General features: G+C 44.3%; 1 protein-coding gene across 11 annotated transcripts in view; it reads left to right on the forward strand.

Moving 5' to 3' along the window:
* The window catches only part of phldb1b (pleckstrin homology-like domain, family B, member 1b), a 60,329-nt gene that overhangs the window by 12,129 nt on the left and 32,738 nt on the right, over window positions 1-15,462 (forward strand). For 8 of the 11 annotated variants that reach the window (XM_080730959.1, XM_080730965.1, XM_080730966.1 and 5 more), the window contains exons 3-5: window positions 11,046-11,426; window positions 13,156-13,302; window positions 14,253-14,390. In XM_080730959.1, the coding sequence (XP_080587085.1) occupies window positions 11,046-11,426; window positions 13,156-13,302; window positions 14,253-14,390 (666 nt within the window). Of the gene's footprint in view, window positions 1-524; window positions 617-1,633; window positions 1,657-11,045; window positions 11,427-13,155; window positions 13,303-14,252; window positions 14,391-15,462 lie in introns of those variants that run through there. The other 3 variants (XM_080730960.1, XM_080730961.1, XM_080730962.1) reach the window with 3 other exon arrangements.

Here is a 15,462-nt window from a genome sequence, read left to right on the forward strand (position 1 = left end):
TCGAAGCTGGCACAATCCCAGAAAACCACAACCGCACAAACCGCAGGGTTTTATGTTTTCACACTGCAGTGTAAAAAGATTGGATCGAGAATATTCTGAGCCCTTTTGTGGATCCACCTGGCCAGACTACTGACAGCATATTGATATCAAAGAGTGTCTAAAACCTTTAAAGTACAAAGTTGCTCTTCATGGAACCAACAAGCAAGCCACCTCCCACTTCAGGAAGTCCCTACTCAAAAGTATGCCTAGCCCCTCCCCCCTTTTCAAAGATCACGCCCCCACCAGGCCCCAGGGCCACTGAAGGGCTCTCTCTCTCTCTCCCCCATTTGTTCCAAAGTAGCTCAGTCTGCTTGAGTAATTTCTCAACATTAAGACTACAACACAGGGAGACAAAGTGAGAGAGACTACAGTGTTGTGTTAGTACTGTCCAATAACATCCAGTAGTACATAATTGTAGCTACCAGATATGGATCGGCACCAGGCGCTGAGCAGCGCTGCACCGGTGGGCACAGTGGGGAGGAGGCGAGGGCAGAGCAGAGAACAGGCCATGTTGTACCTGCTGACTCTGGCTGGCGAGAACCCAGGCTTCCTCAACAACGTGGCAGGACTCATGAAGGTAACTGATGCCACGATCTGGGACTCTCTGGTGGGCTCTGGCTATATTTAATGAACCACTCTAGAGACCTTTAGCTACATGAAGAGGTGTTGACGGAGCTCTGGGATTCTTTCATTAGGGAAGTGATTTAGACCACCAGGCAGTTGTGAGCTGTGTTCTTGGCTGACTTTTAGAAATGCCCCTCACACATCAGAGTCTAAATTTAGAGGGAACGTTGTACTGTTTGCTGGCTGGCGAGAGGACAAGTTGATCAGATGGCATGTACTGTTGATGTTAGCGCGCTCGCGGGTTTGTGTGTGTGTGCGTGCATGTGTGTGTGTGTGTGTGTGTGTGTGTGTGTGTGTGTGTGCACGCGCGCGCACGCATGTATGTGTATGTCTGTGCGTGTGTGCGTACCGTGCATGCTGGTACAAGAGCTGGGCCAATGCCAGTTTTATGGGTCTGATGCCGATACAGATGTTTTCACTGATATTTTGTAAAATAATAGTGCAAAACCTTTGGGGGAAAAAAACTTGACTAAAGTTTCTATTTGGAAACTTTTCACTTATAATATGAATTATACACAATCATCGTCAATCATTGTAGATTGGCTATTTTAGAAACATTTTTAAAATCCTTGGCTGTGTATAATAATTGTCTAAATCAATGTTGATATAATATATCGGACAAACGGATGTACAGTACAGGTATTGGTGGGGCTCCATCATGCTCGGTCAACGGCGTGCTACAGCACGCATACATATGCATGTGATGCCTTCTGTCGGCTCATTCATTCACAATGGAGAGCTTTGAGGTTTTGCAGCATCTGTATTAGTTCAGATGTCTGCCGGTTGACTGCAGGTTGGGGATTTTTATAATGAGACCTGCTGAGAAATGTGTTGGGAGTTTTACTACTGCAGGTAGTGCAAGCTAATGAGAACGAGTCAGAGACTGAGATAGAAAGGCAAAGATTGACCAGGAAAAGGGATTTAGAACTAGTATTTCGTTGCTGATCGAGACAGCCGAGAGAGAGGGAGGCAGCGTTGGATGGGAGTGAAATTGTGAGTGACTCTGTCTGTGAACAAAGCTTCAGGCTGTTGTTTGCATCCTCTTGTGTGACAGCTGGAGAGCTGTTTGGTTTGTTTGCCGCTGTTTACGTTGGCTGGTACGCTTCATAAATCTCCCCCGGCCAAACAATCGCGCGCAGAATAACTAGCAGCTCATCACACAGACTGTTGCACGCTGGCATTGATCTACAGCTCATATTTATTGGGTTATATGGGCTGTATACCGGTATGTCATTTTGCATATTGTACAGACAGATATCATATGTATTTCAGAACATCCCTCTGCCTTTTTCGGGACAGAGTTTAGTGGTGGCTGTCTGGCTGACATGATGCAACTACAGTTTGTGCAGATATTACACTTTTGGAGTTTGTATTGCGGATGTAGGATTCCTCGTTGTATTTTAAATAACAGTAATTGTGTTTTTTTTCCTACATAAATCCCCCACTCTTAACCTGCCCTCTAATCACTGCCTGTGCTCTTTGATCTCGTCTGTAGGCCGAAAGTTTTGACATAATAATAACCAAAACACATGTGGGAAATAAATGACCCCTGGGGGCCCATATCCTAACCACTTCAACTCTATTTAAAAAATAAAAAGAGCAGATGTTCAGTACAGTACTCCTGAGATGCCAGGTTGAGAGTGGTTAAGGGCCAGGACTCCGAAGGGACGCTACTCTGGTTTAAATGCAGCTGCATCTACTGCTGGTTACAAGCCAATCATTTACACCTTCAGTTCAGTACATTTGGACTTCACACACAGTCAATCCAACGTATGCAACATTGATAAAGAAATAAAGAAAAGAAACCAAAAAACATTTCACTTGGGGTCATGGTGCAGGCAGATCACACATGTAAACAAGAGATGCAATATTATCTGAGTGTATCTGATTCAGATCTTTTTTTTTTTACCCATTTAGAACGGGTACACATTATTGTGTATAATTATTTTATGCTTTAACTATTGAAAAATCGCAGATATACAAGCTCACAGCGCGGCACCGAGTGCCGCGCTGCGAGCTTGTAGATCTGCTATTTTTGAAAAATCGTGAAAATTAGAATTTTGACCCGATTCTATAAGTGTCTTTTGAATCCTTCTACAGACCCCCATCTCAAAATATTTAGTTCCAGGGACCCCCCAGAAGCAAAATTTGAGTTACAAACGTTCGATTTGAATAAAGAACAGCCTTTCAGGAGAGAGTACCCATTTAACAGCTTATAAACTTTCATAGTGTTCCAGTTCCAATTTTGTCAGCTCATTTCTTCATGTCATCATTCTAATTCACCTGTTTATTCTGTATCCTGTTTGAGGTCTCTGCCCTGATTGGATAAAATGTATATCCTGACCTGAAAATGCATTTTCTGTTTAATAAAGAGCTGGAGAGACATGGATGTCACTGAGCAAACACTCTATACAGTAGAAACAAGTACTATCAGAATAATAGAGCTATACAGTCCATAACACTTATTTTAATCAAAGAAAATACACTTACCCTAGTGCTGTGTATTTGGAGCTATATATTTTTAGACTCTTACATAGTACTTGGGCCTGTAGTGAATATAGCTCCAGAGGCAACTGTTGTGGAGCAGTGAGCTCCGGTTTCTAGCATCTTGCTGTTAAAGAAGCATTCCAAACAGGTTATGTCAAAATAACTCCAAAATAACAATTGATGGGCTGGTTCCAGAGGGGGATTGGGAGTAAACAGAAAAGTTAGCTCTGATTTCATGACACTTCTGTCATCATGCACACTTTCACTAAGACTGCACTGGTGCTGTCTTAGTGAAAGATGGCACCAGTGCAGTCTCTCTCTATGTATGATCAGGTCAGATTGTAAACATTCATACATGGAGGCTGGCTTTGGAGTTTTGGATAAGCCTATCCACAGAGTGAAAACAGCACCCTGCCGCTGCTGTGAAGGTAAAGAATAGCAGTGGATCACCCGTACGCTTTCACAGAGTGTCTTTTTTGGGAGCTATTTTGACATATTCTGTTTGGAGAGCTTGTTAGCAGCAAGTGTCTAGAATAAATGAGAGCACGCCATTTCGACTGGCAGCTCAGACTCTGGAGCTGATATCCTACTGCGCTTCCAGGTTACTACAGGTATGTAAGAGGCGAATTATATATACACACTATGTCTGGAATTGCCGAACTTACACTTAAAGCTCGCAGTGCAGCGAGTGCAGCACGGAGGGCCAGTTTATTACCAGGAGAGTCAGGCTGCCTGAGGGCTCTCTGGTACGCTTGGCTTTGAAGCCTGTTCCGTTGCTCCACCACGTTCCACCAAGGAGGAGGAGGAACGCGGTCCTCGTTAACAGTCGTCTGTTCCTTCTCCCCGGGGACAATGACACTGAAAATACAAAACCCTTCCCAATGGAGTGCATCTGATGATTACCACCAACGTGGTTTGTTTTGCGTAGGGTTTACCAAGGGACGGAGCGTGTGAATCTTCTGCTACACTGCCCGGAAGAGATAGATGAATACATATATATTATATATAAATAAATTATCTATGGAGGTAGGCAGAGAGAAAGAAAGAAAGAAGTGCTTTGTTTTTTTTGGGGGGGGGGGGTTTAGTTGAACTCTATTGAATCCAGCTCTGGAGGTGTACTTACCAAGGTTCTGTTCCCGTCTGTGACGCGCTGTAAGATTACAAGTTGCCCCCCACCAATTAAAGATACACAGATGCCCCCCTCACCCCCACCCACCCTCTCTAAGGAAAGAATAGGATAAAGCAGAGAAAATTGGGGGACGACGGAGAAGGGGAGACGCACTGACTGCCGGGGAAAAAGAAGAGGAACAAGGGAGAAATCCTGATTGCCGGGAGGCTGGAAATGAGGATGTTAAGTAAGGAAGGAAGGAAGGAAGGAGGGAGAAACTGCACAAAAAAAAGTCACTAGAGAACTATCTGCAACGAGCGTAAATAACAAAGAAAAAACTAAAAGAGCATTGTCCTCCTAGGTCTACCCCTGTCAGTTCTCCTGATCGTCATAATCTTTGTAGGGTTATGGGTCGGTTGTAATGCTGCTAATCTGAGCTCGTTGTTCTGTAAATCATTGGTTCTCAAAGTGGGGTCCGGGGACCCCCAGGGGTCCGTCCTTGAGGGAGTTCCAGGGGGTCCCCAGATAAATGATAGTTAGGAACCAAATGGACCCTTATGGGTATGTAACGCAGAGAGTGAAACGGGTCAATTTGGTTCCATTTCTACACTCTTAAATTAACATTGATTTTACAATATAAATTGGGGTCTCAGAGCTAGAAATACCATTAAATGGGGGTCTGTAGCCTAATGCATGTCAAACTGGGGGTCCTTGAAATTAAAATGATTGGGAATCACTGCTAGAGCCGTAAAAATCTTAAGTGTCAGTGTGGGGGTCCTTGACATGAAAAAGTTTGGGAACCACTGCTGTAAGTCACTCGGGATGAGAGCATCCATCATTCACCTGGTGAATTCCTTTCGTTCTCCAAGGCTGCCATTGGCCACTGTCATGTCCGCCAGTATTTTATACGAGTACAGTACATATCAGTCCTTTTCAACTGGGTTACCATTTTGCAGCAAAACTCAGCTGTTAAGGTCGTAACAAAAAAGACTTTGTGTGAGTTTTTTGAGAGTAAGCCAACGGAAAGGGGGCCGGGGGGAGTAGAATGTGTGAATTCAGGTTTGGCCTCCAAGACGGCCAGGCACCACACTAGAGCTTAGGGAATGCTTGGAACTAAGCAGGCAGCGGAATGCCTCTCTCACAGAGAGGTAACAGTACCAGTACCCCCACACGCGCGCACACACACGCACACACGTATTGGATTTACACTTTGGTGGCGATTATACTGTTTTTTTGTTAAATACTTTTTGGTTAACTGTTAACTGTTAGAGAGTACTGTACTGACACAGAGAAAGGCAAGTAAGGACAAGGGACCTAATGAAGTATTCATTAATTTGAATGCATGCATGCATGCAGTGAATCTTCTCATTTGCTCAAGTACTGGATTTATTCGTTTTTGATTGACGATGAACTGGTGATTTTCATATGAAAAATTAACAATTTGTCAGAGATTAGACAGAGCTCATGAGTTGGTGTGTGTGTTTGTGTATTGTGTGATGTTCTTCTCTGTGGTTTGAGCCTTGTGACCGAAACTTTCCGATGTCCTACAGGCAGTGAGATAAGTACTGGAACTGTGGTTGACACACATTGAAGTAAGACTTTACTGTATTCATCCTGGAGATGACACTTGGGGTGTCCGTACACCCCAGATCTGAAAGGAGTCAGTACTAAACACGTCCACAACACACAGAGATGTGATGAGAAACGGTAGAATGGATAGCCTCAGGATGCATTGTAGAGAGGAGAGGAGAGGTTGTGCCCTATTTTTTCCCCCAGTTCTAATTGTAGATTTCTTTATTTTATTTCTTTATTTTATTTTTAATTTTTTTGTTTCTTTACCAATTTATTATGCAAGAAAGTACTTCGTCAAAGTACTTTGAACAGTACAAACAAAAAAGTGCCTGGTAGCTTGGATATTATTCTCTCTATCCATATCCTCATGTTTACTGACAATACAGTACAGTACAGTACAGTACAAAGTCAGACACAGAAGCTAGACAGGCTTTCTACTAAGGGGAGAGGACAGATCCTCAGTTATTATAAATATTTATAATATCGCCCTACATTTGATTGTGATCTCCCCCACATCTCCAATACTTCCCACCATTTAAGCCCCATAATGTGTCGTCATTGTTCGATTTGACGAATATCGAAAATACGATATTTTCTATATATTTTTGAATTCCGAAAGTTGATTGTGACCCTGTGCATGATGCCAAATAGGGTGCCCTATAGAGGCGTGACCGCTGTAGAAGGCCTGTATTTGTTCAACTGTCTTTAAGCCCAGCCTGCGTCCTGCCAATGAGGGTGTCTGTGCTAGCGTGCATGTGTTTTTATCCCAGTCTATTCTAACATCGCCACCATGCGAGTGAGTAAACCTTACCTTGTTACTTTCTTTTGTTCTTTAGGATTGCACACATTTTTAGTTTTAGCTTTGATGATATGATTAAGACCATATCGTAAAACGGTGTCCGTTATAAAATGCTTAAAAATGTTGTCTGTCAGTCAACTCGCCAGTCATTCAATCAGCTACCCCGCAGTCAGACAGCAGGTCAAAAACAATGGGATTGGGGCGCCCGCTGGCCTAGCGGTCCAGGTGCATACCACATGACAGCTCTGATGCCTGACAGCATGTCCCGGGTTCGAATCCAGATCCCGACGACCTTCGCTAGGTGTCACTCCCCATCTCTCTCCCCATTTCCTGTCAGTCTACTGTCCTATCAATAAAGTCATACAAGCCCCCCCAAAAATCTTAAAAATATAAAAACTAAAACCAAGCGGACTGTGGATTCTCCATTCACACACGGAGATCCAAAAGTGTGTTTGGTGCTTCTAATCATGCCACCACTGAGGTGATGTCTGCTAAACAGTTCTGGACCTACTGCCCCTCCCTGCTCCTTCCCAGCCTCTTGTTTCGGCCCAGGGGGATTGTGCTAACGACATCTACAGAAAGGCTCAAGGCTCATAAACTGACATTTCTGACCTCGGGAAGTGGTTGTAGTAGCAGCGAATTGCCCTCAACACACCTCCGCTTTCTAAAAACCCCACATGGGGAAACAGAAGGGGGGGGGGAGAAAAAAAAAGTTCACAACAGATGTGGTAGGCAGTCGGGAGAGCACCAGCGTGATTTGTGCGTAATTTGCAGGTTGTCTGGCTTCTAATTTGACAGTGTGTCAAGTTGATTTACGCGGAGAAGCCCCCCTCCCCATTTCATGGTATGAAATCTGTCTGGCTTCCTGCTCCTCAGCTAACAGACACGTTTTCATGAACATCGTCTGGTATTGGAGACAGATCTTCATTATATATCTACTCTTAGTTTTCCTTTCTTGTCCAAAGTCAGATCAGAGTGTCAGAGTTCAGATTGGTCTGATCTTAAAGGGGTGTGTGGGTGCGTGCGTGCGTGCGTGCGTGCGTGTGTGCGTGCGTCTATTCAGGTAGCATGCGTGCAGCTACAGTAGCATTCATTATTCATTGTGTTCTGGTTGAGGATACTGCACCGTGCTACAGCTTGGGGCTCTTGTCCTCCCACCCACTCTGTTAAAAACAGAGCTCCCTGATTACAGCTCCGAGCTAATGGAGGGGTTGCTACAAGCTTCTTATCATGCAGACACTAACCCAGAAGACTATGGGAAAGACGAGCTTGTATCTCTACGAGGAGGGACTTTATCCCTTTATGGCAGTGGGTCGGGATCCAAAAGCATGACGGAAGATGTTCTTTGCCTCCATGTCAAAGCATCCAGCTTTTTTTTTAATTCTCCCCTTCTTCTTCATAGTCAATTCAGGTGTGAAAGTGGTTTAAAACCGGCGCACTGGAGGTTGTGTGTAGTTGAAAATTGACTTGTTCAGTCGGGTGGTTGCTATGCACCAATGGGGGAATGCCTTAGAACGGACCCCTGATGTGATGTTATGTGTGACAAAAATACCACATAGCTCCCTGGTTTCCAACTCGGAGAGGATGGCATGAGTAATAGAAAGAATTCGGACGTGCCAACCCCAACACGCAGAACCTCAATTGCACACATTTTATCATTTTTTCCCCCCCATTTCATTTTTCTGGGATTATTGTCTGTGAAGAACTTGCAGTCTGCAGGTGAGAAGTGGGGTGGGAGGTCCGTGGCAGGCAGCTGACAATCAAGAGGTCAGAGTTCACATGCGGTCCCAGCTTACTGGAACCTTCCTAGTAGGTGGGCTGACATCCAGGACACAGCTGGGCAACCTATCAGCACACATAGACATCAAAAGGGGCTTGAGCCCCTGCCCCTTTATCCGTCTGTAAAAAGTGCCCTCTCCAGACCATGAATGCAGTTTTTACCATGGTGAAAACTAAATACAAATGCCCTCTTTCCTTGCCATACCTGAAGGCAGCATTCAGTTGATTCGCCTTGTCCAAACTCTCCTGAACTTGAAGGCAGCATCTTATGTAGAAAGAATTGCCCTCTCTGTGTAGCAATTCATGCCGTTACACTGTACCACATCTCCAGTATTCACTTTATTATGCTTAGTTTGGTGTGGTATTAAGCAACGAAAATAGCCGACCTCCGAGCTCACTGCGACGCGTTGTGAGCTTTGTGGTCTGCTATTTTCGATGTTTTCACCAAAAGGCCCTTTTAGAAATGTCAGCCCCTGCGCTGCGAGGCGTTGTGAGCTTGTAGATCTGCTATTTTCGGCAAAGAGCTTTGGTGTATTGGGGAAAAAGAGCAGACCAAGTACAGAGTGAAAGGTCAACTTTATTAAGTATTGACGGTTCAAGTGGTTAAATATCTGAAAACTCAAATTGACATAAATCCAAAAAACACTGATGATTGTGTTGTCAAACAATGAAACTATATGGAATCTATGAACAGGTTGTGGGGGTCCCTGCTTCATCTCTCTCTCAACTAAGGGGTCCCTGGCCTGAAAACGTTGAAGACCCCTGACCTAGAGTCTAGGTAAATGGTAACAAAGCATTTTCTGACAAATCCCCCCTCTGAATACGGCAGCAATTTCTTGGGCAATGACATGACTGGCCTTTGCAGCGTCGTTATGAGTAATCCGAGTTTTGTCGAAGATGGACTGTTGATTGTTCGCACCTTCTTCAAATTCGTCACACTTTTTGCTTTTTGCTTTGTGTTTTTATTATGTTGCCCGTAAAGCCCACCCTTCCGCCCTGTGTGTTGGGGGCTATTAGGGGGAGGGGACAGGGAGTTATGAACGAAAGCGTGAACGTAACAGTTTAAGGAAGTGAACTAGATCTTTTGAATGAATCACTCACAAACGAACCATTACATCACTAGGACCTCTTCGCGGGCACAAAATGCCTGTGGAGAGGACAGTTTTTAACAGCCCTAACCTAGACTGTAGCAGGGTCAGCAGTTCATTGCTAGGGTGACTAGGGTCTTTGATGATCCTCTGGGCCTACTCCCCTGGGTGTAGTCGCTTGATGCATTTGGGTCTCATCTGGATTTGATGGGTGTGGCAGAGTTTTGCTGAGTCATAGTGGGTCAGTTGAATTGAACCGTGACAGAGATGGCACGATGGAAGCTTGTGTTCCAGCTCGTTAGCCTGGGGCCTGAATTCTGTCCTTTCTCTGAGCGGCTGCCTCCAGATCGGTGCCCGGTGCACGCGCACCCAAACAGGAAATTAGACGGTGCACGATCCAATCTGATGTCCTTCTGTCTTTCTTCTAATCACATATTCTTTCCCATTTCCTACATGTAAAAATTATATATGCATTATTTGATTTTTTTTAAAAGGTTTCAACAAAGAACAACAACTTTCTAATAACTTCCATTAAAAAAGAAGAAGGAGAAAAGCTTTGCTCCATGTTGTGAGCTCGTAGATCTGCTATTTTCACTGGTTTGGGTCGCGGGCAAATGTCTAATTTCTCTTTTGGGTCTTGAAACCACTGATCCAGAGAAACCATCAATGTAGTTGAACAGCCTCATATCGCTTCATGAGCTAAACTACTCTCAAGTATTAAGACAGCTGACAGCAGTCATCCTGGTGGAGATAGGGGTGGTAGGGGTGCAACAGTTAATCAAACCAATCAACTTGAATAAAATAATCGATCTTGGAGGGGGGAAATGTAATTTTTTGTTTGTTTTTTCTTTCTTAAAAAAGACAGCTTGTAGATCAGCTATGATGTGGCTAATTCTTATGAACAATAGAACCATACTGAGAAAGAAACAATGAGCTAGAACTGTCTTGGGAGTTTTTATTATACGTGCACTGATGCTGATTTGATGTCAGCACAAGCTGAGATGAGAGCAACACGTAGAAAAGTACAGAGAAACAGAGAGTTTTAAAGTGTCTCTCCTCTCCCCCTCACATCAGGGAGGCAAAAAGGAGGGACAGGTTCTTATCAAACAGGCTACGCTCTGTGAGCCTGCTTCGTACCAAACAAAAATTCAGCACACTGAGACGGATGCTTACACCCACGCCACATGCTATGTATAACTATTGAGAGTGTAAAATGAAACCAAATGGACCCGGCCTCACGGATCCACTTTGTTTCATCTTATGCTCTCAAGTGTTAAATTATTGTTAAAACATCTGCATTACTTAATTTACAAGAAGTCTACATCATTAGAGAATGTATAAGAGTTGTTATTTTGCCTGTTATCTCTGCTATGGTATCACATCAATACAATATTCTTAAGTTTCGGGTCTGAGTGGCAAATCATCAAATGTTGGTGTGTGGCTCAAATGCCCAATACATAATGTACCTTGATATGAAAAAGGTTGAAAACCACTGTCATATAGAGTTTGACATTAAACTGTGTTTGTGCGTTTCTCTCTTGTTCATCAGGAGAGACAGCGCCTGGAGACCATCCTGAACCTTTGTGCGGAGTACAACCGAGGCGACGGCCCTGGAGGCCTGGAGATGGCGGTCCAGTCCAGGGCGGCGTTCCCCGGGGGGTCGCTGGCCGACGGCTGCAGGCGGAGGCCCTCGGTGGAGAACCTGCTGGGGGGGCGGAGGCCCTCGGTGGAGAACCTGCTGGGGGGGCGGAGGCCCTCGGTGGAGAACCTGCTGGGGGAGAGGACGCCGTCTCCCGCCCTGCGCCACGCCGCCGCCCAGCGCCAGAGGGAGAGCGACGAGGAGAACCTGAAGGAGGAGTGCAGCAGCACGGAGAGCACGCATCAGGAGGTGAGGTCCACTCCTCCAGCACTGCACAATGGAGACAAACAGGTCAGAGACTAGCTCGCTGTTCCCTTGCCTGCATGCCTGCCTGCCTGCCTGCATGACTGCATGCCTGCATGCATGCAATGCATGCACCTTCACCCCTGCATGGACGCCAGCATGTACCAGCATGTACCAGCCACTGTACCAGCCTAAATCAAGCAACAAAGAATTTAATTGGCACTATGCATAACTGTTGTCCTGGGTTTCCCGATAACCATTTCCAGTTCTGGTACACATTTTCCTGTTCTGGAAGAGCAGATTATTTGAGCGAAGCTGCAGTATAGAAAATTGCACCAGAAATGTGTATGCCACTTTAGGGAAACCCGGGACTACAGTTCCTTATGCACAGAGCCTGTGAACAAAGAAGCATTCATTTCAAGTAAAGCTTTGCACTTTCTTCAACATCATTTTCATTGATTTTTTTGGAATCTTAACTGGACCCTGTTTCCAGACTACATGATCTTTCTTATAATATAATATTGTTATTATTCAATCAGTAACCACTTTGATCCGGGCGTGCCTATTTTGGTCAGGTAATTGTATTGTCAAAGAGAATTAAAATTTGCTAAAATGGCCAATCTACAAGTTCACAACTTGCATTGTGAGTTTATAGATCGTCCGTTTCGTGGTGGTTAAGATGCGTAAGAGTTACTGCAGCATGGACTGTCGGTTCACTTGGATAAATGTGTGCATGCACTGTATGAGTCTGTTCTGTGGGCTCTGACAGTTTCTACGTCTGCCACACTGAATATTGTGACTGTGAGTTCACACAGGTTCTACATCTGTCACGCTGAACATTGTGAGAGTCCCGGGGCACGGAGTGCAGTTCATCGTACATCTCTAGTAGTACTGTAGCTGACTTTTCACTCAACACATAGAATCTTCATATAGTTTTTCTGCATTTGCAGCAGGGTTGATATTGCGTGATGTAACCAACCCTTAGCGTGAACTCACACTTGATGGATAAAATGCTGTCACTGCCGCGAAGTTTCATGAAGCTTTTAGTCACGCGGGTGCTGTTGATCGGAGGGTTAACTTGACAGTTCGAGTCCAGCTAGAATCAAATCCCTGAAAGCTGCCAATGCCAAGTGACCTTCACTTTAAGGTCATCAAAATACCATCAACTGCATTCTGTGTCTCCTGACTCTGTTTGAGTATTATTTATTTTGTGAATATTCTATCATCATATTCCTCGTGCTTTCTGTGTGAACTCTATCTCTCTGATGTAGGGCTGTCACAATTATTACATAATCGTCTAATCGTGATTTTTGGACATAATCGTGATTATTTTTCATAATCGTCATAATCGTGTCCATGTTGAAAAATGTTCATATATTTAAATAAAAGGTCAAAAATTGTGGAAATAGCAGATCTACAAGCTCACAACGCGTTGCATCGCGACACGTTGTGAGCTTGTAGATCGGCTATTTCCACTATCAATGTTCTTTTTTAAGTATAAAGTTGTCAAATATGTCAGTAATTATGTGTCATATCTACCATGTGCAATTTAAAAGCTGAAATGTAATTGTCAACTACAAAAACACAATTAAATCGTTAATCGCAATTGTTTGAGTGACAAATAATCGTCATGTAAAATGTCATAATTTTTACTCTGATGTTTCTCAGACTTTCTCTTATTCTTCTCGGTCTCAATATGTCACGATATCTCTCCCTCTATTCTAATCTCTCTCCTTCTCTTTTCCTCTCTCTCTTTTCTCTCTCTCTCTCTCTGCAGCATGAGGACCCGTCCAGTCCGTCCGGCGTTTCTGCCGTTGAGCTCAACATCTTGGAGGATGAGCGGGTCAGGGTTTTGAGCCGCGTTGACGAACTCAAGAACCGCCTGACAGAACTGGACCAGCAGCTCCAGGAGTCCAAACAGGAGGTAGAGTCTCAGCCGGCTGTAGATGGCATAATGAAACCTACACTTTTAGATGAATCCTCAGGAGATTGTTCAGAGATGGGAGAGAGACGGGAAGCTGAAGGAAGAAAGCAGGAAGGCGTTTACGGATCTGCAGATCAGGAATTGAACCGGGGACCTTGACATAATGTGGTTGACACCAGTGTTAATTTTGATAAGCAAATTCTGATTTAATCCACAACATTTAGTCATATTTTAGTCATCTGAAATTTTATTTAGTTTTAGTCGGCATCAAAATCTTAGTCTTTCAGTCTTAATCAACAACATGAACAATGGTTGACAAATGCTCTGCTCATCCACCGGGACACATGACATTTTAATTACTTTTTTATTGGTTATTTAATTACTCATTATGATTAATGTTGCGTGATGGATTATACATCATGAAGAATCCCTCTGCTCACTCAGGTTTACAGCTAGGATGTGTTTTTGTGCTTCTGATATTGAATGTGAACTCATGTTCCCTTTGGGGACAATGTGGGAAGCACAGTCCTGAGTATTAACCCACTAAGACAGGGAAAGCATCTGTGTCACTTTAGATCTTACCACTTTAACCATCATTTTATACTTTGGCTATTCAAAGATGGCAGATCTACAAGCTTGTAGCGCGGCACTTTCGTGACGTGCTGCGATCTTGCAGATCTTTTTTTTTTAATGCAAACATTTTTGCCTCTGGAGGTCCCTGCAACAAAAGATATTTTGAGAATTCATATCATTTTGGGTGTCCTTGACCTTGACATGAAAAACCTTGAGCATCACTGACACATACGTTTTTTTTCCTCCAGAAAACTATTAGGATTTAGAAGGCATTTGTAGAATCGGCCTCCTCAGTATGATGCACATTATTTGTGCGAGGCTGCGAGCTCAGATCAAAGTGTCAGTGTTTGATGTGTCGTTGCCCTCCCGTCCTGCAGGCGGAGATGGAGCGCGCCCTGCTGCAAGGCGAGAGACAGGCGGAGCTGGACCAGATCCAGGCCGAGGCCGGCATCATTGTTCAGCTGCAGCGCAAGCTGGACGAGCTGGAGAACGCCATCCAGAGAGAGAAGGACAAGGTAGAGAGATGTTATCCTGTCATGCATTATACATACATCCTGTACACACACACACACACACACACACACACACACACACACACACACACACACACACACACACACACACACACACACACACACACACACACACCTAGCCTGGAAAGCTGACGAATCTGCCAATGCAAAAAAAAAAAAAAAAAAGAAGGAAAAAATGCACTCTGCAGATTTGGTCTGGCACCGCTCAGTTGTGATTGGGTTTCACTCCCTCTGAAGTAGTGAGGGACCAATCATGGCCCAGTATGCATAAGTGGGGCGGGTTTACCACCAGAGGCATTTTCTTAAATTTGGACCTTGTAAAAAGCAGGTGCCAGACAGAGATTCCAGACTAATATCTACAGTATGCAGTGATATTTGTCTGGCCATGCCAGGCTTAGAGAAACCCTGTGTGTGTCTCGCTCTCTCTCTCTCTCTCTCTCTCTCTCTCTCTCTCTCTCTCTCTCTCTCTCTCTCTCTCTCTCTCTCTCTCTCTCTCTCTCACACACACGTTCACTTACACTGAACTCTCACATATATTGTCTATTTGGTCACTAGTGCCTCTTGTCTCCTGATTTAGTTCATGTGTTTGCCTCTTCTTTTCCAAACCAACATTCCTTTACATCTTGGTGGGTTGTGTCTCGTATCACATTCTACTGGTGACCGAATTTTCCCCCTTCCAGTTCTGATACTTTGAATCACCTTTCTTTCAAGGATCAAAGAAAGCGAGTGCATTCTCTCAGGGTTGTTTTTCCTCTGTCGCTCCTGCTCCCGCTGGGCTCGTCTCTACTGCACTAACCAACAAATATTAACACTCCCATCGCTGGTTTTCTGTGTCTTCAACATTCACAACCAGTTTCTAGCCTTAATCACTTGAACCCTAGCCTCGGAAACCCAGACTTTTATTTATTTTGGCGATAACTTGAACCCTAACGTCCCCTATTCTGGGGCATGTCATAATAGGCGAACATTCAATCCGCACAAAAATAGCCTATCAACTGTACAAGCTAACAACACGTCGCAACGTGTGGTGAGCTTGTAGATCAGCTATTTTCAG

Source organism: Nannobrachium achirus (genome assembly GCF_963921795.1).
Source record: "Nannobrachium achirus genome assembly, chromosome: 8".
Classification (NCBI taxonomy): Eukaryota; Metazoa; Chordata; class Actinopteri; order Myctophiformes; family Myctophidae; genus Nannobrachium; species Nannobrachium achirus.